Source organism: Rhinichthys klamathensis, unplaced genomic scaffold, assembly GCF_029890125.1.
Source record: "Rhinichthys klamathensis goyatoka isolate OS25496 unplaced genomic scaffold, OSU_Roscu_1.1 h1tg000101l_1, whole genome shotgun sequence".
In the NCBI taxonomy this organism is placed as follows: Eukaryota; Metazoa; Chordata; class Actinopteri; order Cypriniformes; family Leuciscidae; genus Rhinichthys; species Rhinichthys klamathensis.
The window spans coordinates 307,717-330,400 of record NW_026606640.1 but is presented as its reverse complement, the minus strand read 5'-3'; the positions used below and the strand labels follow the sequence as shown (position 1 = coordinate 330,400).

General features: G+C 38.7%; 1 protein-coding gene across 1 annotated transcript in view; it reads left to right on the top strand.

The window, feature by feature from the left end:
• Nucleotides 1-440: 440 nt before the first annotated feature.
• Nucleotides 441-22,684, top strand: part of trrap (transformation/transcription domain-associated protein) — a 103,098-nt gene continuing 80,854 nt past the window's right edge. Inside the window, exons 1-26 of the mRNA XM_056253031.1 lie at nucleotides 441-466; nucleotides 2,875-3,055; nucleotides 3,151-3,200; nucleotides 3,291-3,401; nucleotides 3,500-3,604; nucleotides 4,715-4,798; nucleotides 4,902-4,958; nucleotides 5,044-5,169; nucleotides 6,648-6,725; nucleotides 7,423-7,511; nucleotides 7,640-7,736; nucleotides 7,842-7,980; nucleotides 8,348-8,426; nucleotides 11,020-11,254; nucleotides 11,397-11,727; nucleotides 11,930-12,027; nucleotides 12,216-12,410; nucleotides 12,515-12,706; nucleotides 13,783-13,948; nucleotides 14,185-14,441; nucleotides 14,524-14,724; nucleotides 17,180-17,331; nucleotides 18,939-19,138; nucleotides 21,147-21,364; nucleotides 21,479-21,676; nucleotides 21,762-22,022. Of these exons, the coding sequence (XP_056109006.1) occupies nucleotides 2,956-3,055; nucleotides 3,151-3,200; nucleotides 3,291-3,401; nucleotides 3,500-3,604; nucleotides 4,715-4,798; nucleotides 4,902-4,958; nucleotides 5,044-5,169; nucleotides 6,648-6,725; nucleotides 7,423-7,511; nucleotides 7,640-7,736; nucleotides 7,842-7,980; nucleotides 8,348-8,426; nucleotides 11,020-11,254; nucleotides 11,397-11,727; nucleotides 11,930-12,027; nucleotides 12,216-12,410; nucleotides 12,515-12,706; nucleotides 13,783-13,948; nucleotides 14,185-14,441; nucleotides 14,524-14,724; nucleotides 17,180-17,331; nucleotides 18,939-19,138; nucleotides 21,147-21,364; nucleotides 21,479-21,676; nucleotides 21,762-22,022 (3,819 nt within the window). The 5' untranslated portion in view covers nucleotides 441-466; nucleotides 2,875-2,955. The remainder of the gene's footprint in view (nucleotides 467-2,874; nucleotides 3,056-3,150; nucleotides 3,201-3,290; nucleotides 3,402-3,499; nucleotides 3,605-4,714; nucleotides 4,799-4,901; nucleotides 4,959-5,043; nucleotides 5,170-6,647; nucleotides 6,726-7,422; nucleotides 7,512-7,639; nucleotides 7,737-7,841; nucleotides 7,981-8,347; nucleotides 8,427-11,019; nucleotides 11,255-11,396; nucleotides 11,728-11,929; nucleotides 12,028-12,215; nucleotides 12,411-12,514; nucleotides 12,707-13,782; nucleotides 13,949-14,184; nucleotides 14,442-14,523; nucleotides 14,725-17,179; nucleotides 17,332-18,938; nucleotides 19,139-21,146; nucleotides 21,365-21,478; nucleotides 21,677-21,761; nucleotides 22,023-22,684) is intronic.

Genomic DNA, 22,684 nt, shown 5'->3' with positions numbered 1-22,684 from the left:
AATAGTATTCTCTATAAATGTGATTCAACCTAAACGTGTCGATAAATAATTTATAAATAAATGTATTATTTCTAAATCTTCCTCAATCTATTATTAAAATTATTAGCATTTTGTTTACTGGAGTGCAGTAACGTTAAGTTAAACATTTTATATACCAGTTTATTGAAAACTGGAAGACCATCGTTTTCGATGGTCTTCACACGCCTGCCTTCTCTGTGGTATCCGTCCGCGTGGAACTATATTGCTGTCTAAATATGAAAATCACTGCTTAAAACACACCTCGGACACCAACATCCACTTGAGAAACACTAGTATAAAAGCATAAAATTCGCCTAATACGGTTTACAAAATATAACAATTTACAAAATTAGTAAACAAAACAACGGCGGATTGTTTTCAGTCCTTCCACTAAATTTCATTCGGTGTAGCGGAAGTTCATTTACAACTCCTTCCGGTCCCCTTGCTGGTAAGTTGGTGCTGTTTTTTGTGAGTAATTTTGTAATTTAGATACATAACGAGTTCAGAAGTCTCTCATTAGCATTTGTCTGAAAGACATCCGCACCAGATATTTGCACCAATTAAGGTAAAAAGTGAAAATCTTGAGTTCTGCATGTGAAAAATGTCTTGGACTTGGTATTGGGTTAGCAGCCGGCTAGCCAGTTAGCGACAGTAGGCTCTTTCTTCTGTAAATGGCCTGGTTGTGTTGCTAGCTTATTTTATTCTATTATAAACAAATTAATTTCCAGAAAGCTTAAAAGCGTCTGTGTTCGTGGCAGCTCTGTTATAGATAGGTTATATATAATTTAGTTTTTAATATTAGCACTTTGGCTCGAGCGCATCATGTCATGTCAGTGAGCGTGACTGCAGTAGGCGTGTTGTTGCAGTTTGGCGCGCCCATCGCTTCCCCTAAACTAGAGGTGAACTTCACTAAAACACTTCGTAAGTAATTGTGCTGGATGAGATGTTATTTTTTGTTTTAGATTATTGTTGTTTGCATTTGATAGTTGATATAAATACATTGTGACGTCACGTTTGTTTGTATGTTTACATAGCGTTTTAAACAACAGATTGTTTCAAAGCAGCCTTGCAGTAATAAACAGGAAAAAAGCGTCAATGTAGCAAAATTCTTCTATTTAACTATTTCAACTTTTAAGCTGTTCTGCAGAAGACGATCTAGTATCATTATTCAGCTCAAACTCAAACCCCAATTTAAAAGGCAGCTATATCATGCCCATGTATAGAGACCCAATTTTTTACCAATTTTGAAAAATTACCATTGAAATGTGTAAAATAAATATTGAAAATATTTTCTATTATGTTACATTATTTAAAAAAAAATTCTACTCACTATAGTACTGTTCTGTTAGATGTTTATTTATTTAAATAAAATGGATATTTCTTCATTTTAAAGTCACAGTATGTAAGATTTTTGGTTTTAAAATATCTAAACCCGATAGAATAATGTTATATTTTTATAGTTTGCTTGTGTAACATTATCCCAAATGTTTCAAAGAAAGTTCTAAATCCAGAGAAATCAGCTATTTGAACCAGTGTAACGGCCTGTGTCATTACGTTGCTTGTCAATGAAAAAATATCTGCTACCTTTTCCTTCAGTAGAAACCATGGAAACACCAAAGGCTCTTTAATATATTATGTGTTATATTAGATAGGTGAGCAACTGTTTGGATACATTTATCGACAGAAAACGAATCATTGTTATAGTCTTATTGTTTGAATCTCTCATTTTCTTGATTTACTGCGAGTAACATGTTTGTGCCATGCTTCAGAGGCAACACTATTTTGTCAAAGTGGATAACAAAGCATAATCAGAAAGATCTATATTTGTAGAAAATAGCAAGTAGCATTTTCTCCACCATACAATATGTTTTCAAATTTATTGCATGCCATTTAGCAACACGACGAGTCATCCAGCTTTTATTTATTTGATATTCTAATATTGATCTAGCTCACTGCAATGTGCAACACACAGAGTAACGTTATAGCATAACTTTCAACACACTCAAATGCTTTTTTACTATTATGGCCAAGTCAAACAGCACTGCATTACCCCACAATTTTAATTCGGCAGATAAAGTGACCTGTATGAGTAGTGATTCAGCACTTGCAGCTGTTTTATTAGAATGAAATAAAATAATGTGAATTTAAGTGATCACACATAACTCTAACAAAGTTCAGGGAAGAGGGAGGCAGACGTTAAGCGTAACTTTAATCGTAAAATGAACAAAAACAACAAAGTGAAAGGAGTGTCAGTGGCTGACTGCGGCATAATAGAATAATAAAAACAGCAACGTAAAATGTCCTGCACTGCTTTATACCACAGTAACGTTAATAAAACTTGAATACATTAGCTCAGCCATGAACATGATTCCTGTCAGATTGCTTTCCATCAGCTGTGGAGGTGAAGACAGCTCCCATGATTCCACGCTTATTCACGGCGTCATCAAGATACGCCTTATTTATTGTTATAAGCGATATCTAGCGGGGAAGCGTACATAATGTGCCTTTAATATGTTTCTTATTTATTGTAATCAAGTTTATTTACTTAATTATTTTATAATTTTATTCTATTCTAACTTTTTACAGACCCCCTAGTCCCCGAACCCCATTTTGCTGTAGAAAAGGTGTTTTCTTACAAAGCACCATGGTAATACTGTTTTTTTTGTGTGTGTGTAGATACCATCATGTTTTTTTGACATGTAGTATCATGTAAATACCATGGTACGTGAATTTGGTAATAATTCAATACCACTGCATTTGTAGAATACTGATTTTGTATTGAAGTATCATTACTGTTCTTGATTGTGCAAGCCTGTATAGTAAAATTGACAGTTCCTCTTGTTTACTCACCTAAAGTTTACATGAACTTCTACTGAGACGAGCGCAGACACTAGTCTGCCCCTATACAGCGCAATCCTGTCTATCCCGGCCGCCACCATGTCTTTCGTCCCCACCCCTAGCCCCACCGTGGTGGATCAGACCACCCTCATGAAGAAATACCTGCAGTTTGTGGCGGCACTCACTGACAACAACACGCGTGAGTCTATTTCCTTCTGCTTCAATTGTTACTATGTTAGATGAAAGCGTTGACTGTCTCTGCTTACTGGTGTTTTTCCTTCATTTAAACATCAGCGGATGAAACCAAACTGAAGATGATGCAGGAAGTCAGTGAGAATTTCGAGGTAAACTCTTATATTTTGCTTAAAGTATATAAAAGCTTGTAATGAAAGCTGCTTTCACGTAGTAATTGATGTTAGTCTCTTCCTTCTCAGAATGTCACATCCTCACCACAGTATTCTACTTTCTTGGAGCATATCATCCCTCGTTTCCTAACATTTCTGCAGGACGGAGAAGTGCAATTCCTTCAGGAGAAACCAACACAGGTGTGCTTTTTGATAAAAAATCATATTGCTCTAGTCATCATCAATGTCTCGTTCCTGGCATTGAAATAAACTTGGGGTGTCTTTGAATTTTATTATAGCAATTAAGAAAACTCGTCCTGGAGATCATCCACCGAATCCCAACTAATGAACATCTGCGGCCCCATGCCAAAAACATCCTCTCTGTCATGTTCCGCTTCCTTGAGGTCAGTCTTTACCTGAATGTCACACTTCAACTGATATAAAGTGATTCGATAAAATAGCTGGAGAATTCTTATTTTACAGAGCATTTTCTTGGACAAAAATTTGTAAATGCCACTACCTGCAAGAGGGACATCATTTTTGTTCTGTTTTTACATAAACATGATCAGCAGAGACACAATGACGAGAGCGATGTGCTTTAGTCTGGGAAATGGTACAGTGTGTGTGAGAGAGAGAGTGTGAGTGAGTGCGTGTGTGAACTGAAAAGTACCAATAAGCCTGGGCGCTGAAAGTAAAACTGATAAGATCTGAGTGTCCAAATGCTGATCTGTGTTGATTTTGAATTAGAATACACTAGCATATAGAATACAGTTCAGTTTGGGGTCCGTAATTTTGTTTTTAAAGAAATGAATACATTTATTCAACAAGGATGCATTAAATTGATAGTGTCAATACAGGCTTACATTGTTTAGATTTATTGTTCCAAATAAATGCTGTTTTTTTTAATATTGAAAGAGTGTATCTTGATTTCCACAAAATTATTAAGCAGCACAACTGTTTTCAATATTGATACTAATAAAAAATGCTTCTTGAGCACCAAATCAGCATATTAGAATGATTTCTGAGGGATCATGTGACACTGAAGACTGGAGTAATGATGCTGAAAATTTAGCTTTGTCATCACAAGAATAAATAACATTTTGAAATACATAAAAATAGAATACAGTTCTTTATAATGTAATGATATTTTACAATATTAATGTTTTACTGTATAGTTGATTAAATAAATGGTGAGCCTATGGGACTACTTTCAAAAACATAAATTACTGACCCAAACTTTTGAATGGTATTTTAGATGGTATCAAAGCTTTTATACATACATTAAAAGCCACAAAACTCTATATTTGATTTTATAAAGTCATTAAAGGGTAATTACTTTATATAGAATTCAAAGAGTGGATTATTTCACTTAATTCATTTAGCAGGCACTTTTGTCTAAAGTTACTTGGAAATTAATCATTACATTTCGTTTACAATGCATCATCTTGTGTGTTTAAAAAAAAAAAATGTATATTGGCTCTGACTGGTTCTTGCCTTTGTGTTTCATCATTTAGATTGAAAGTGAAGAGAATGTGCTCATTTGTTTACGCATCATCATTGAACTGCATAAACAGTTTCGGCCGCCGATCTCTCAAGAGGTGAGATGCAGCCTTCTGGCACTTTGTGATGTTGACTTGCATTTGCATTTCCTGTGTTTCAATAAATGTTATTAAATACACATCTCTCTGCCCACTCTTACAGATTCATCATTTTTTGGACTTTGTGAAGCAAATTTACAAAGAACTGCCAAAAGTTGTGGTAAGCTGTAACAACAAGAATTGGATTTATAGTATTTGTTTGTGTGACAGTATCTGTTTTCTAAACCTGTGTCTCTGTCTGTTAGACAAGGTATTTTGAGAATCCTCAGGTTATAGCAGAAAACACTGTGCCTTCTCCAGAAATGGTGGGCATGATTACCTCAGTATTGGTGAAGACCGCACCAGAGCGTGAGGACAGCGAGACCCGGACGGTCAGTACACATGCTCTCTAACTGCAGCAGACCTGTACACAATCCTCATTATCTCAATAGTTTTGACAAATGTGATCAGCAGAGACACAATGATGTGAGCGATATGCTTTAGTCCAGAGAATGGTACTGTGTGTGTGTGTGTGTGTGTGTGTGTGTGTGTGTGTGTGTGTGTGTGTGTGTGTGAGAAATGTAAAGTACCAATAAGCCTGGGCGCTGAAAGTAAAACTGATACGATCTGAGTGTCCAAATGCTGATCTGTGTGGATTTTGACTTGATCACTAATGCTGTGTTAAATGTATCAAGTGTTTCTGATAGTTAAATAGTAATAATTCTCACACCGATCTGATTGAAATACATTGGAATACATCATATCTGGTCTGCGTGCCGCATATGTAGTAGCTCAAGTTAAAAAAAAATTATGCATCCAATGCTCCGGATCCGAAAATTCTGCATCTGCAGATGGTCGGCACCCCACACAGTCCCTGCGTGACTCTCCATAGCAAATTAATGACTTCTGGTAAGGGATGCACAATAAATCGGCCACCATATCGGTATCGGACGATATATGTTCATTTTTAATGTTAGCGTTATCGGCCCGATAAGAAAATCTGGCTGATATATTAAAGCCGATAAATAATGGATTATTTCCTTCAGCTGACACCCTTCAGATGCTCACTGTTCGCCATGGTGGTTTTGAATTGCTTGAAATATGATTGGAATCACTTCAAAAAAGGAAAATACAGTTAAGTGCAACACGTTCTGTCATATAGGCTGCCATATAGGCTACATAAAATTATAATGAGAACATTATAATTGTGTGCTCGTGACATGGCTTTTAATGGTGAGACTTTTGTTCTTGGCTCTCAAAAATAAGATACAAATTTGGATTTAAATTTATCGACCAATATATTGGTTATCGGCTTTCAAATATAAAGAATTATAGGTTATCGGTACCGGCCCATTTTTTCATATCCGCATCCCCGCTTCCGGTCCATTGGCTGTCGTTTGTGGTGTGCAGTGGAAAGGCGGCTTTTAGATACTACATATACAATGTTGTCACATGCGTTTGTGACCACAATATGTGCATTCAGTCACAAAATGTTTTGAACCCTGATTGCACATGTATTTTTAGCCAAGTCCGCCAACATTTGTAAAGTGTTTACATTCCTGGAGTATTCTAATCATAGACTGATTCTAATGAGAATGATAGTTTCTTTATGTAGACACTAGAGGGCACCAAGTTCCTGCTTATGAACTTTGTGCAAAGAGGTGCTAAAATGCAGTTGCAGTTCAGCTCTTCAGAAACAAACATTTTCTGCAAAGCCGCTTTGTAACAATATGTATTGTGAAAAATGCTATACAAATAAGCTTGAATTGAATTGACTTTTACTATCAACAAAGACAACTCCATATAGGTTTTATCGTAGCACCTTTTGTATTCTCTCACTGGCCTCATCTGTCTTCTCTGTGTCCTCCAGCATACCATAATCCCCCGGGGATCGCTGTCACTCAAAGTGTTGGCAGAGCTTCCCATCATCGTAGTCCTCATGTATCAGGTGAGAGCCCATAAAAACACTCATTCAATATTGACTTTATGCCAGCCCTCCTCAATTAGATATTTGGCTCATTTATAAAAGGTGTCGTCAATCATCTGAAGCACATACTTGCTAGCTAAATCCATTGTTTACTCAAACCTGGCACGCTTCTCAAAAGGGTGGTTGTGATTAGATTTTTTTTGTGTGCTTTTTTGTCTTTGTCAATATGAGCTTTAATTGCAAAGAAAATCAATTTTGATATTTTAAGTCATACAATGACAGTCTGCAGCTGTCAGGAAGCTACAATCAATCAAAACACGACTGTTGGTTTACCTTCTCTGCATGTTATCATTTTACATTTGACCAGCAGGTGTATTCCTATTTTTTATGCCTAAATACTAGAACCCACAAATATCACAGATCCTGGTTCAGAACTTATTGTTTGTCTTTGTGTCTTTAAAATCCTCAGGCAGCTCTAAATCAAGTTTTGCATAAAAAGTTCACAATATGATATGTTTTTAAAATGCTTGGATGTATTGGTAGATCTATAAAGGATTTTGCATTTGAGTCAGACTCTTCTGTTTTAAATGCATGACTCTTATAAATGGTGTAAATTGTACTGCAACAGTGTGTACGTTTCAAGCAGAGGTCTGCTTTCTGTCTGTGTCCCACTGTACTTTGATGCATTAATTGCTTTTCTGTATGATGTTTTTCCTAGCTGTACAAACTGAACATTCACAACGTGGTGTCAGAGTTCGTGCCTCTTATCATGAACACCATCATGCTGCAGGTGTCTCCGCAGGCTCGGTCAGTGACCTCTCTGAGACTCTCGTTTCGTTGAGTGTGTGGTGTTACATCACCGCTAATGCACTGAAATGGATGCAATTTAACACATAGTGACATTTAAAGCATTTTCTGGTTTCTCTCTGTGACAGGCAACACAAGCTGTTCAACAAGGAGCTTTATGCAGATTTTATCGCCGCTCAGATCAAGACCTTGTCTTTCCTTGCTTATATTATCCGGATCTACCAGGTAGCGTGGCTCAGGAGAACATATAGCTTGACCACCTGTTAATTAAACTTTTCTAAACTTGTTGTAATACTCAAACTGACTAATGTGGAAATGTGTGTGTATCAGGACTTGGTTGGGAAGTATTCCCAGCAGATGGTGAAGGGGATGTTGCAGCTGCTGACTAACTGCCCCCCTGAGACGGCTCACCTGCGGAAAGAGCTGCTGATCGCTGCCAAGCACATCCTCACCACAGATCTACGCAGCCGTGAGTCATCAACCGCTAAACACTTCGCAGGTTGTTGGCAGATATTCCCAAATAAGATATGCAAAGCGTTCGCTATTGTAGGAGAGCTCGCATCTGGTGTTAATTACGCCACTGAGCTTCATGGGGTACCACTTTGATATGTAACGGCTGCTTTCTTTTTGAGCTTCACCCCTCAATCAATAGCGTTTGAGAGTGAAATCTGATACACTCTTCTAAATCATTAATCCTGTAGAGAAGGTTAAATGAATCGATAAGAAACTCTCACTGTTGAGACCCGACATTGATGTATCTCAGGGTTCATGGGCCCTTGAGCCGTTTTGGTTGGGCTTTAGACCCTGGCATCTGATAAAAGCTGTTTGTGTTGCAGAATTCATTCCATGCATGGACAAGCTTTTCGATGAGTCGATACTCATTGGCTCAGGATACACTGCGAGAGAGACGCTAAGGTAAGAACGCAGATTAACCACCTCCAAACTTACATGGTATTGTCCAATATAAGCAATCTGTGCAATATGCAGGGCACACATTTAACTTCCAAAGCATAGTTAGGTGCCTGCGTAGGCAGTTTCAAGGAATTGTAGATGCCCTCATGATGCAAAAGCTCTTTTCTAAAGCCAAATGCTGTGCTCTGCAGAGAAGACAATCTCAGAATGCATTGCGACAAGCAAGGTGAAAAAATTAATCAAAGGTGTCGGCAAAGGAATATTGGTAACACTTTACAATAAGGTCTCATTTGTTAACATTGGTTAATGTATTAACTTGCATGAAATAACTATAAGCAATACATTTGTTACAGGATTTATTAATTTTTGTTAATGTTAGTTAATAAATATACAGTCGTTCATTGTTTGTTCATGTTAGTTCACAGTGCGTTAATGTTAACAAATACAACTTTTGATTTGAATAATGTATTGGTAAATGTTGAAATAATCATTAACTAAATCATTAATTAATAAATTCTGTAGAAGTATTGTTCATTCACACTATTATTAAATTATTTGTGTTTTTAAAGATTAAAGGGTTAGTTCACCCAAAAATGAAAATTCTGTCAGTAATTACTCACCCTCATGTTGTTCCAACCCCGTAAGACTTTCGTTCATCTTCGTAACACAAATTAAGATATTTTTGATTAAATCTGAGAGCTGTCTCACTCCTCCATAGGCTTCTCTGTAATTGAAACTTGCAGGCCCAGAAAGTTAGTAAAGACAATGTTTAAAATAGTCCAAGTGACTACATTGGCTCAACCAAAAGTTTATCAAGCGACGAGAATACTTTTTGTGCGCAAAAACACCCAAAAATAACAACTTTATTCAACTATTCATTTTCTTCTGTGTGGGTCTCTAATGTGAGTTCACGTAGTGTAACCGCGCTGCGCTTCTGGGTTGTACGTCAGAACGTAGGCTCCCTGTTGGCCAGCATCACACGCATCACACACATGACCAGCGTCGGCCAATAGTGAGCCTACGTTCTGACGATGAACGAAGGTCTTACGGGGTTGGAACAACATGAGAGAGTAATTACTGACAGAATTTTAATTTTTGGGTGAGCTAACCTTTTAACTTTAAGTTTTAGATGATGGCAAAATATATCTCATAAAAAAAGATTGTTTAATTAAAAAAATGGCCAATATTTGTAAATGCTATGCATTTTACTTACTAGAGTATTACATTGCTAGCTTAAAAAGATGCTGACACCAAACTCCAGTGAAATTAGTTGTAAGTTCTGGTTAGTTGTAACTATTTAGATGACACATGTTCATACGTTATGATTGCTTACTTAGAGAATTGCGTCACTTATGAGGTTTTATTTCGGTTATGTTGCTCTTAGAAGGTGGTCGCATGGTAGCTGATTTTGGAACGTTTTGGAATGAGCTGTAAGGGTTCTTTTTATTGTAATTTCTTCAGTGTGGCTTGAGGCCACAATCCCTTTCCTCCCAAGTTTCTTGGGGGGAAAAAATTAAGTTAGATTTCATCAAGTGCAACGTATCAGAATTGATATTTAATGGTGCTTGACTGAGCTGAGATGCCCCACTGGGCAGAGGAGATACAGGTGCCCATCTTCATGTGCCAGGCTGTCCTGGCATTGCCCACTCTCTGTCTCCCTGCCCCAGATGTCATATGCCTGCCAACACCACCTCTCTCTCATCCACGGCTTCCATCAGCCTTCAGCAGGCAAATTTGGCAGGACTCACAATCTGTCAAAGCCATTAGTGTCGTTTATTCTAAACTTTGCCTGAAATCTCCCAAGTATCGACCAAAGATATTATTATCAGCCAGGGTCGAGAGCTATTTGCTCTTTGAGGGTTGGTTTTGATCAATTTTAGGCTGGCGGTTCTACACCATAAGAGTAGGGATGTCTGTAAGGAGTCAGTAGTACTATAAAATTACGCTACCGTTCAAAGGTTTGGGGTTAGTAAGATTTTTTTTAGGAACTAATACTTTTATTCAAGTAAAAATGAGCAAGGGCTTATTAAATTGATCAAAACTGACAATAAAGACTTTTATAATGTTATCATTTCATTCATATTTAAAATAAATGCTGTTCTTTTGACCTTTCTTTTCATCAAAAGAATTTTTAAAAAAAACTGTTTTAACTATGATGATAATGAGAAATGCCAAATCAGCATATTGGAATGATTTGTGAAGGTGACACTGAAAACTGGAGTAATGGCTTCAGCTTTGCCATCACAAGTATAAATTACATTTTAAAATATACTAAAATTGAAACGTTCTTTTGAATTGTAATAATATTTCACAATATAATTGTATTTTTGATCAAATAAATGAAGCTTTGAGCTTTTGAATGGTAGTGTATGTTTTTGAATAATCAAAAGCAGTTAAACTTGGCTGTTTTAGCAAGGTATTCTGTGAACACTGTCATGTCTTTTGTAAACAGACAAAGTTGAGGCCATCAATGAACATCAAGATGGTATTGAAATTGCTATCAAAATTGAGAATCGTGAAATTGGTATAAACAGAACAGAAATCCTCTAGAAAGCATGAATGCTGTTGTCTAACAGCGAGTCTGTTGATGTTTCAGGCCCTTGGCATACAGCACACTAGCAGACCTAGTACACCATGTAAGACAGAACCTCCCGTTGACGGACCTCTCCCTGGCGGTGCAACTGTTTGCTAAGAACATTGACGATGAGTCCCTTCCCAGCAGTATCCAGACCATGTCCTGTAAGCTGTTGCTAAACCTCGTAGACTGCATCCGATCCAAGAGCGAACAGGAGAATGGCAATGGCAGAGACATTCTCATGAGAATGCTGGAGGTGAGAGAGACCACATTAGCCTGTGTAAACCGTGTTGTGATCGTGATTACAATGGGCTACAAAATGCCACTGTCTGGCCATATACAAATGCATTTGTAAACAAAATCATTGATCTGACATTGCACAATTTCTATATCCTCAGGTTTTTGTGTTGAAGTTCCACACCATTGCACGGTACCAACTGGTATCCATCTTTAAGAAGTGTAAGCCCCAATCAGAGATGGGTGTGGTAGACTCTGCCGCATTACAAGGAGTCCCAGCAACTCCTACTGTAGCTACGCCCGCCTTACCTCCATCTGCGCCCCCAACACCCGTCACCCCTGCACCACCTCCGTCCACGTCTTTTGATAGACCTGGCGAGAAGGAGGACAAACAGACCTTCCAGGTGTCCGACTGTCGCAGTCTGGTGAAGACCCTTGTATGTGGAGTGAAAACAATCACTTGGGGCATCACTTCTTGTAAAGCTCCTGGAGGTGAGATGGACATTCTTGGCTTTAGATTGTCCCAAGTCATTAAATATTAGCTCTGTTTAACATTTTCTTTTTGTCTGGACTATATTGATCTTTTTTTCTGTCTTTGTGGGGCATCTCAAAGTCATTGAAGTGTTAGTTCTGCTCAGTATTTCCATTTAAATTATTAATTTTGGTATTAAATGTTGGTATTTTTGTATTTCAGAGGCTCAGTTCATTCCCAATAAGCAACTCCAGCCCAAAGAGACACAGATCTACATCAAGCTGGTCAAATATGCCATGCAGGCCTTGGACATCTACCAGGTACGACCGTCCACTGATTAGTGCAGATTACCACAGCAAAATCCTCAAACAGTCTCCTAAACTTTCTGATAGAACAGTAGAGGTGTGTCCAGTTATGTTGCCGCATCTAAGAGCGGTTTACTCAAATTCACATGATCCTGAGAGCTGAAGTTTACAGCTTATCACAGAGCCAACCCCCTTTTGGCTAGGTACAGATTGCCGGCAATGGACAGACGTACATCCGTGTGGCTAACTGTCAGACGGTGCGGATGAAGGAAGAGAAGGAGGTTTTGGAGCACTTTGCCGGAGTTTTCACCATGATGAATCCTCTCACTTTCAAAGAGATCTTCCAGACCACCGTTCCATACATGGTGGAACGCATATCCAAGAACTATGCCCTACAGGTACTGGTGCTGCAGTTTTCGTTCACTGCAGAATTGAATTGGCTTTTTCTTTATGCAAAATTCATTGACCATTGATATGACATCGCTGTCCAATCCTTCAACAGATTGTGGCAAATTCCTTCCTGGCCAACCTAACCACCTCTGCACTGTTTGCCACCATCCTCGTGGAGTATCTGTTGGAGCGTCTTCCTGAGATGGGCTCTAATGTGGAGTTATCAAACCTCTATCTCAAACTCTTCAAACTGGTCTTCGGCTCAGTGTCTCTCTTCGCTGCTGAAAATGAGCAAATGCTCAAGGTGAGCATTGTGTCTTATGCACATGAAGGTTTTTAAAGTAAATTGTAGCCTCTTTTTTTCTTTTAGTTGGCTAAGGTGCTTATTTAGATTATAGAGTAGGTAATTCACAATTTTTTCAGAGCGATTGAATAGAGGGATCGCTCACACCCTCAAAGCTCTGATGACACTGTGCTGTCTAACGCCTCAGCGCCAGTAACCGCGCTGCATTAATTTTAATGCGTTCTGTCAGCTCCTCTGATGAGAAATGACACTTGTGCCTCAGATTGACAGGAAAGACCAAAGTGAAGGTCATTGTGAAATAGTGGAAAGGAAGAAGCTTCTGTATCTCACTTCCCATCAATCCTGTTGTCCGCTGAAATTATCATCTTATTTTCAGTGTCACTGTTTTGAAATGGTCTATTTTTTTTAAGCTGGTTGCAGTTTACTTTTCACTATTCTTTCACACACACGTTTGTTTTACTGTATTAGGACATTTGGCCCTTACAAGTATAGCTGTTCAAATGTTTGGGGTTAGTACGATTTATAAAATATATATATAATACTTTAATGCAAGGATGCATTAAATTGATCAAAAATGACAGTTAAGATATTTATTGGGTTACAAAATATTATAATAAGAAATGTTTTTGAAAACTAAATGAGAATAATGAAATGATTTCTGAAGGATCATATAACACTGAAGACTGGAGTAATGGCTGCTAAAATTATAACTTTGCCATCACAGGAATAAATAAAAAAAATTAAATATGAAAAAAAGTTACTTTTAAGTTCTATTGATAATTCACAATATAATTTGATTATATTTTTGATCAAATAAATGAAGCCTTATGAGCATGAGAATTTCAAAAACATTTAAATGTTTTACCAACCCTAAACTTTTGAATGGTAATGTAAGTGGGTGTCAAATGCATGTATAGTAATAGATATAATTATCACCAAATCATCAAATAAATGCCAATCAATCAGCCTGACAGATTTATCAGAAAAGCATATTTATTCATATTTATACATTGATGATGACATATAGAAGTTTTGTTTACTTACTAAAGGATGTATTGAATCTATTTCTTTCACAGCCTCACCTTCATAAAATAGTGAACAGTTCCATGGAGTTGGCTCAATCTGCCAAGGAGCCCTATAACTACTTCCTGTTGCTGAGAGCCCTGTTCCGCTCAATAGGAGGGGGCAGCCATGACCTCTTGTATCAGGAGTTTCTGCCTTTGCTGCCTAATTTGCTGCAAGGTGAGTGAGATCACTAACCGTAGGGTTTTTCAGAACAATAGTCATCAACTGTTGGTTTACAACCTACAAAGTAAATATGAGTTTCAACTTTTCACATATCTTCTGTTGTTGATGTCAAACCAAAACCAGTTTAGAATCACTGAGATGTGTTTTTTACCATGACAAAACACTAAATAAAACACTAAAAACAACTATGTAACTGCCTTATGTATTGATTCTTTGTGGCTTCTCTTTAGGTTTGAACATGTTGCAGAGTGGCCTCCATAAGCAGCACATGAAGGATCTGTTTGTTGAACTGTGCCTCACTGTCCCAGTGCGGCTGAGCTCTCTTCTACCCTACCTGCCCATGCTCATGGACCCACTGGTGTCTGCCCTCAACGGTTCCCAGACTCTGGTCAGCCAGGGCCTGCGCACACTGGAGCTCTGCGTGGACAACCTGCAGCCTGACTTCCTCTATGACCACATCCAGCCAGTCCGAGCCGAACTTATGCAGGTAAAGCCTTTGAGCTGTCACCTTTGACCTGACAGAGACCTGAGGGATGATTCAAATGTTTTCTTAATGCCTTTATGAACAGGCATTGTGGCGAACGCTCCGTAACCCTGCAGAGACCATCTCCCATGTTGCTTACCGGGTGCTGGGAAAGTTTGGAGGAAGTAACCGGAAAATGCTGAAGGAGTCACAGAAGCTGCAGTATGTGGTGACTGAGGTTCAAGGCCCCAGCATCAAGGCAGAGTTCACCGACTGCAAAGCCTCCATTCAACTGCCTATGGAGAAGGTAATGCTTTTATCATTTTCATACAGGCATCTCATTGCAATGTCATTGCGTCATGTATGTAGTACCTTGTAGGGACTGCACAATACATCTAAAAAATTATTTTTATGAAATACTATCTGTCTGTCTATCTGTTTTTCTGCTCAAATGTTATCATGTCAGTTTTCCCCCAGTATAGTGCAGCCCTAGTGCTTGTCATATACTCATCTTTTCACATACTTCATCTATTTTTATTTTATTTTGGAGCTTGCCAGCAGAGGATCCAAATTGGTTTCATTTAATGGAAAAGAATGGCCAGCACATTCTTCAACATTCTGTCCTATGGCCTTGAAGTGATATTTTCATTTAAGGTTTAATTATTCCTTTAATAGGAAATTGATCAATATATTCATATTAAATAGCCATTTCAATGCTGAAGAGATTTGAATTTGAGGTTGATTTGAGATTAATCCTCTTGTGTTGGTTGTAATTAAGAACTCTCACAGAACTCTCCACCTGTAAGCTGGTGTGTGATGGGCGTTCTGGCGCAATATGGCTCCCGTCGCATCATCCAGGTGGATGCTGCACATTGGTGGTGGTTGAGGAGATTCCCCCTTCTATGTAAAGCGGTTTGAGTGCAGTGAAAAGCGCTATATAAATGTAATGAAGAATAATTATTATTATTATTATAACTATAAGAGGCTATGTCATGTTTTTGAAAACAACGAACCACCGCGGCATACCTAAACACCAATTTTGGTTTCTGGCTTGGTTCTCTATAAACCGTAACAAATTCACTTCCTTTTATGTGTCAGTTTCCCTCAGTATGTGTGTGAGAGGGATGGGGGTGGTTCAGGGGTTGGAAGAGGGATTCTCGTCATGTAATGAATCCTTGTCAAAGTGTCGTGTGTGCAGAAAGACATCGTCTTCCCCAGGTAATTAAATAGATCATCAGGCTGTAAGATGTGCTCATCTCTTCCCTCCTGCCCACCCCCCTCTAATCAATCTCTCCCTGCTGTGCAGACGGGATTATTTACTCCAGCTAAATGGCCTTTCCTGCTGCTCGTCGCTGCTTGGGAAAACGCAAACTGTCATTTCTGTAATTGTGTTCACTCCACAAAGATGGATGCTACCGCTGTTGTGCCGTTGCTGATAATTTCATTTGCATGCGTCCTGTGGTTACCGCAGGCGGCAGCTGCTGTTTGCAGCCGCCTTCAGCCCAGCGATGTGTTTGGATCGAGACAGACAACAACTCATTCTGTCCCCCATAGGACCGGCCTTCACTCTCGAAGCATCCTCGCTTGTTTCAATATGTGTGGGAATCAGTTCACAAGCGCTGTTTGATTTGGACACCAGCCAAACTGAGCTATCTTCCCATTTAATATGAAGCCGTACTTCTTTCCTCCTATCCAGGAACCCAGACGTTTGTAAATGAGAGCTAATGCTGCGTAGTTCAAGGAAGTTCTCGACGTTTCTTCTCTGGTCAGAGACAGATTGTCTCCCATCAGCGCTGATGGTCTCTCTGCATGACTGCTTGAGTAATCCTGCCCATATTTATCTGATTTTCAAGCATCATGGTATTAAACTAAATTTAAACATTCGACATGGTGTGTCAGAGTTCATTACAAGGGGTTCCTAGGCTCATTTGCTTGATGCCACTGAAGAGGAGCAACGATTTAATGTGTGGGGGAAAAACTCCTAGAGTTTTAAAGAAAAACTAATGCGTTTATATATATATATATAACACGCACACATTTTTAGGGGCCAGGCCTCCACTGTAGAGGCCTTGAGCTTTTGAAAAATGACATGGTTTGTGTAGAGGGACCTTCCGGGAATAGAACATGTGTACAAGGTTATGTGTCATTTATAATAATGTCTCAACAAGGCAGAACAGCTCAGGACCCTCAGGAATTGTAAAACAGTGCTATACTGAGAAGTGTGGCCCTCTTTTCCTCAACTCTTGTGCCATTTATTTTACCTTTTCCCTGAGCACATCAGTATTAAGAGCTGGTTTTGGGGATTCTGTCTTGAAATGACTTGCATGACTGTCAGTGGTCACACTGTCTTTAGCGATAATTCATTCAGACAACCCTTTCTGTGGCAAGCTGCCTTCTCTATTTTTGAATCTTATTAATTAGCTCATCTTCTCCCTCGACATGTCTTACCACTTTAGCTTGTCTCTTTATAATTTAAGGGTTTAAGAGGCATCTAATCACTGCAGAATGTTTTAATGTTTGATGGGTCTTTAAGTGTCATCATAGAAAATTTCACTCAAGCGAGGAAGATTAGTGTCGTATATGTGCAATGAAACTTGAATAAAAATGTCAAGTGCGCAATCATGTGTCATTTTGTGATGAGATTTTTATCACTTTAACTAGATTTTTGTGTTTATAATGGGATGTATTAAGCTGTTTAATGTTATTTTTGATGCGTACGTTTGGTCCACTAAGGCTTAATGCTGTTCTCCTGATGTATTTAGGCTATAGAGACTGCACTGGATTGCCTAAAGAGTGCCAATACTGAGCCATATTACAGACGACAGGCCTGGGAGGTGATAAAATGCTTCCTGGTGGCCATGACCAGCCTGGAAGACAACAAACATGCCCTTTACCAGCTCCTTGCCCATCCCAAGTAAGACAACCACTCAGTGTATCATGCACTGGCACCCTTGTGAATAGCTCAATATGAAACCATTTTTTTCTATTAAAAATCTCGGATTGGTTACTGTTATATATTTATCTGTAAATGTTAGAACGCCTTGTGTTTATTACCATTTTACATAATGGCTCGTTCTGAGAGCAAGAGAGTCTCCGTCAAACTTAAAAAAAAAAAAAAAACAGACTAAATGGTATCATGTTAATGTAGTGACTTTTTTTGTGGCAAATATAGGATAGCCTAAATAGTTACTGTATTTTCAATAGCCTTAAAGTTAATTTATACATTAAAGTCCCCCTGTAGTCAATAATTATATCCCTTAAAACTCATCTTTGAACACCAAAATGACATATTTAAATAATTTTTAATAATTCTTCATGCCTTAAAATAGCTTGAATGTAACTCTACACCCTTTCCTCATTTAGTATACGCAGTTCTATGAATATGCAAATTAGCCCCGCCTCCACTCACTCACACCAGCTCAGAGATCCACTTGTTGATGTGATTTGTGACGTCAGAAACACCAGTGATTTCAAACCGTTCCTTTGGTTCACTGCAGTTTTAAGGAAAATAAAAATACTCAGCAATTGTTTTGACTTATGCAAAACACCACTATGCCTTATAAACAACATTAAAAGCTTGATTTTCACCACAGGGGGACTTATTTTTTTTTAAATGAAATTAGAAAATAAAATGTAGCTTTTTAAAAAAACTAATTAATCAGAATATTATTATCAAAATAGCTATTAATTGCAGCCCTATTCTTGTGCACTCTGAGGCTGAAACGTGCCTCTGCGTTTTTCGCTGTTTTTGCTTTGTTTGCAGCTCCTCTGGGCCTCATCCAGCCTGGCCGCCACTGTCTACAGTGTTTAAAGGGCTAATTACTCAGAGCCGTTTCTACTGGCTGGGCAAGAGGGTCACATAACATTGTCATTGATCTCCACGCTGAGGCTAATTGACTGTACTTTATCTGTTTACCCCAAAAGCCAGTCATACAGGCCCCTTTCTGAAGGAACCGAGTGTCAGTTAAATGGGAAGAGTGCTGCTGTCAGATGTTTTGATTCATGACATCATCTCTCCCTCTTTCAGTGTGGCACACTGTGCTGGTCATCATGAAAAGGGCCTTTTTCAGAAGGCGGAATGCCCTCTTAATATCTCAAATGCCAGGCCGGATAATTGAGTCCCATTCAAGTGGCAGCGTTATGAATTTGAATTGATCTGACCGCTCTCTTCGGCTCAGTCCTTTCCCTAAGCCAAGCCTTTTAAATAGCGATAATGAAATGGAGCGATCCATCACCACTGCTTTGGCATTATAGAATGCAAGCTTGAGGAAGGATAAAACACTCACTCCATCACTGTGCTGCTATCAGCTGGGGTAAATAACCAAACATGAGACAAAATGTCAGCCAGACACAAAGCCAGACTCCCATGGGGCTTAGCTGTCTAAACACAAAAAGCCTTTTATACTCGGTAATCAAATCAAATTGCCTGATTGGGTTATTCAACCTGAGGCTCTTGTAATGGAGCGAGTTCATGGATGCAATGCGAATCATGAGCTAAATCCCTTTGCTGGTTTTCAACAGCTTCACAGAGAAGTGGATCCCTAACGTGATCATCTCCCACCGGTACAAAGCCCAGGACACCCCAGCGCGCAGGACCTTCGAGCAGGCCCTAACGGGGGCGTTCATGTCTGCGGTCATCAAGGATCTCAGGCCCAGCGCTCTGCCTTTCGTTGCCAGCTTGATCCGCCATTACACCATGGTGGCAGTGGCTCAGCAGTGTGGTGAGGAATCTTTTTGCCTTTGTGCTAATTTCATCCGTATTGAAATTCAATCTTAACATGACATGAGATGGAAATACATGGACTCTGGGGCATCTGGATTATTTAAAACTGTAATTAGTATTCCTTTTAGACCACAAACTTGTCTTAATTATCTACCTGTTACAGTATGTGGTCCTAATCCCACAAAATTTAATCAGGACTGTAAGGCTGGAAGCTTACGCTGCTATTTTGAACCAATAATCAGAACAAAAGGCAGTTGAAGGATGACGTGCATAATTCAGTTATTTATCTGACTCCAATATAAATAATCTGACTCAATTAAAGTTGTTGTTATTCTTTAACCTCTTATTCTTTAAAGGTAAATGTCTTTCTTTGAACTGATAGGAAAACGTAGGATTTAACCTGAACGTTTAGATAACGAAAGTTATAATCACTTTAGCTTTCAAAATCATCAGTGATAAAAGGAAAGATTCTCAAAGCCTTTAGAGCAGGCAAAGTTATTTATTAGCTTACATGTTTAAATATACAGACAGTAGAATGGAACGACATACAACTTAGTTGTAACAAATAATGCACTGTGCAGAAGAGGCCGAAGAGGCCGTAAAAGCCTTTCTCATAGTATGAGGTTACGCACCGGTGTGCAGGAGTGGCGGGGTTAAAGCCTTTCTCCGAGATCAACAGTTACCTTTTCTTCTTATACCCCGAGCAAAGCATTGTTAAACATGAGTGGAATACCAACACTAAAACCAACTGACATGAAAACAAAGGATAAGGCAAATGGATGGTGATCAAGAGGGGGAGAAGAACATTAACATTCTCCTCAATGTATGTTTAAGCAATAGTACCTAGATTGTCCATTTAAGTATACCACCATTCAGTTCAGTTTATAAGCTGTCAGATGAGACCAAACATGACATAGTTACATGTTACAACACACTAGTAAATAAACGGTATGTTGTTGAAAGCATATGTCCTGTGAAGCAAATGGTACAGATGAGTCATTGAGGTGCAAACGACTCTTGTCTCTCCTGACAGAACCATCCTGTGCCTGGAGTGTCCCAACAGTCCTCAATCAGCATATTGATGAAATCCCCTTGCACTAGATAGGCATTAGCATACTGTGATGATGAAGGCGATTGTGCCACGTTTAATTCACTTGTATACCTTTAAAAGGATTTCTGAAATACTAGGGCAGTAAAGAGTTCTACCCAGATTCGCTCAGCCCTACAGGACTATCGTACTGAAAATAGTGGACTTGAAGATTCATCATAGTTGTCTATTCGTTGACCTATGTTATAGATTTGAATTTGATTACCGTTGCACAATTAATTAAAGTAGTGATTATGGCTTATATTTATTAAATTTAATGAATGTTAAAATGGAGATTTTTTTTAACTTTAGTAATATTACTTTTGTACTATAAATTAAATCGAATTTATTATTACTATCTTGGCCACTGAAGTGTATCAGAACATACCCAAGTTTCTCAACACCCTTTAACAGTAACTGTTTCTATTGGCCGCAGAGACATTGGAGACAATTTCTTGGCTTTTAGTAAGTCCTATTTTAATACAGTGTAACAATGTTTATGTTCAGGGTAGGAGGAGGCAGGAGCGTTCAACGTAACTTTAACAAAATAAACATAAACAACAAAACGAAAGTAAGAAGCAGCCCCTCACATATGACTGCCGCATAATAAATAAAGCAACATTAAGTCCCAGGCCTTTTTCTCTCTTGTCTTCCACTGTCATCATTCCTCCTTTTATCCTTCCGGAGCTCCTCCATGGGATTTGACACCAGTGTGTGGCACAGGTGGCGCTCATTAACATTCACTCCACCAGCCTCGCTCCGCTCTCACGGCTTTTGGCCCCCGCTCTGCTTCATGCCATATATAGTTTTATGACTTTTTGCTAAGCAGCAAAAATATAAGATTTGATTTTCTGTCTGTGTGGGCGAAACATCAGAAGTGCACTCAGGTCATTACATAACATTACATTTTCTGCCCTAGGTCCTTTCTTGCTGCCATGCTACCAGTCAGGAAGCCAGCCCAGCACAGCCATGTTCCACAGTGAAGAGAACGGCTCCAAAGGCATGGACCCTCTCGTGCTGATCGACGCCATCGCCATCTGCATGGCCTATGAGGAGAAAGAGCTGTGCAAGATTGGGGAAGTGGCACTTGCTGTCATCTTTGATGTTGCCAGCATTATTCTGGGCTCCAAAGAAAGGGTGAGTTTTTTTTCTTTTTCTTGTTAGATATTCGTTTTCCCACAAACCCTTTTATAGAAAATATTTTCCACTTGAAGTATTTTCTGTTGAAACTCAATCTGGTTCTTTTTTCAGGCGTGCCAGCTTCCATTGTTCTCCTACATTGTGGAGCGACTGTGCGCATGCTGCTATGAGCAGGCCTGGTATGCTAAGCTAGGTGGAGTGGTGTCCATTAAGTTCCTGATGGAGAGGCTTCCTCTGATCTGGGTGTTGCAGAACCAGCTCACTTTCCTCAAAGCTCTGCTTTTTGTCATGATGGACCTCACAGGAGAGGTACAAACACTTTCTAATCTCATTGGAAATCATTTATCTTTGGGTTACCTGCATGAACGTCTGTATCCCATAATGTCTCTCTCAGGTGTCTAACGGTGCAGTTGCCATGGCAAAGACCACGCTGGAGCAGCTGTTGATACGCTGTGCCACTCCTCTAAAGGATGAGGAGAAGACTGAAGAGCTTCTGTCTGCCCAGGACAAATCCTTCCACCTGGTGACCCATGACCTGGTACGAGAAGTCACCTCCCCTAATTCCACTGTCCGCAAGCAGGCCATGCACTCCCTGCAGGTGCTGGCTCAAGTCACAGGAAAGAGCGTCACCATCATCATGGAGCCTCATAAAGAAGTGAGTATGATACACTCAATACGATTATAACAGAATAACGATTATAACACTTTGCCTGCTCAGTCAGATTTTTACTTGCCTTGCCAACATTTCCACTGGCCACAACATTAAAAAGGTACATTATATTATTAAAAAACATTTTTGTGTGTTAGAAAAAAAATAATTTATTCAAGTTTTCTCTAAAATAGAAATTATTTGCGAATAAAATTACAATTATTCAAATTAAATAATAATTATTAAAATTGTCTCTGCTAAAATAGAAACCATGTTTTAATTCAAATTAAATATAATTTTTTATTTTACATTTTTATATTTAAAAATATCAATCAACAACAATTACCCTAGCACACCGACAGGTGATAGATATGCGCGTAGGAGAAAATACCAAAAAACTCAAAGCGTTGACATATAACAATATAAATTATTAGGTTTTGTAACAATAGATGTGAAATGTACTACTAGAATTTAATTCGCATAGCAATTTTTAGATCTGTTAAAATAATAGTTTAATAGTAATAATAGTTGCTAAATAGTTATATTGATGAGGTAGAATTCATGGCCACTTTTTTCAATATTTCACAGTAAAAGCAAATGTTTATTTTACAAGACAACACATGTTTATTCTATAAGTTTAGATAACTCTAGACTGTCCAAGTGGCCAT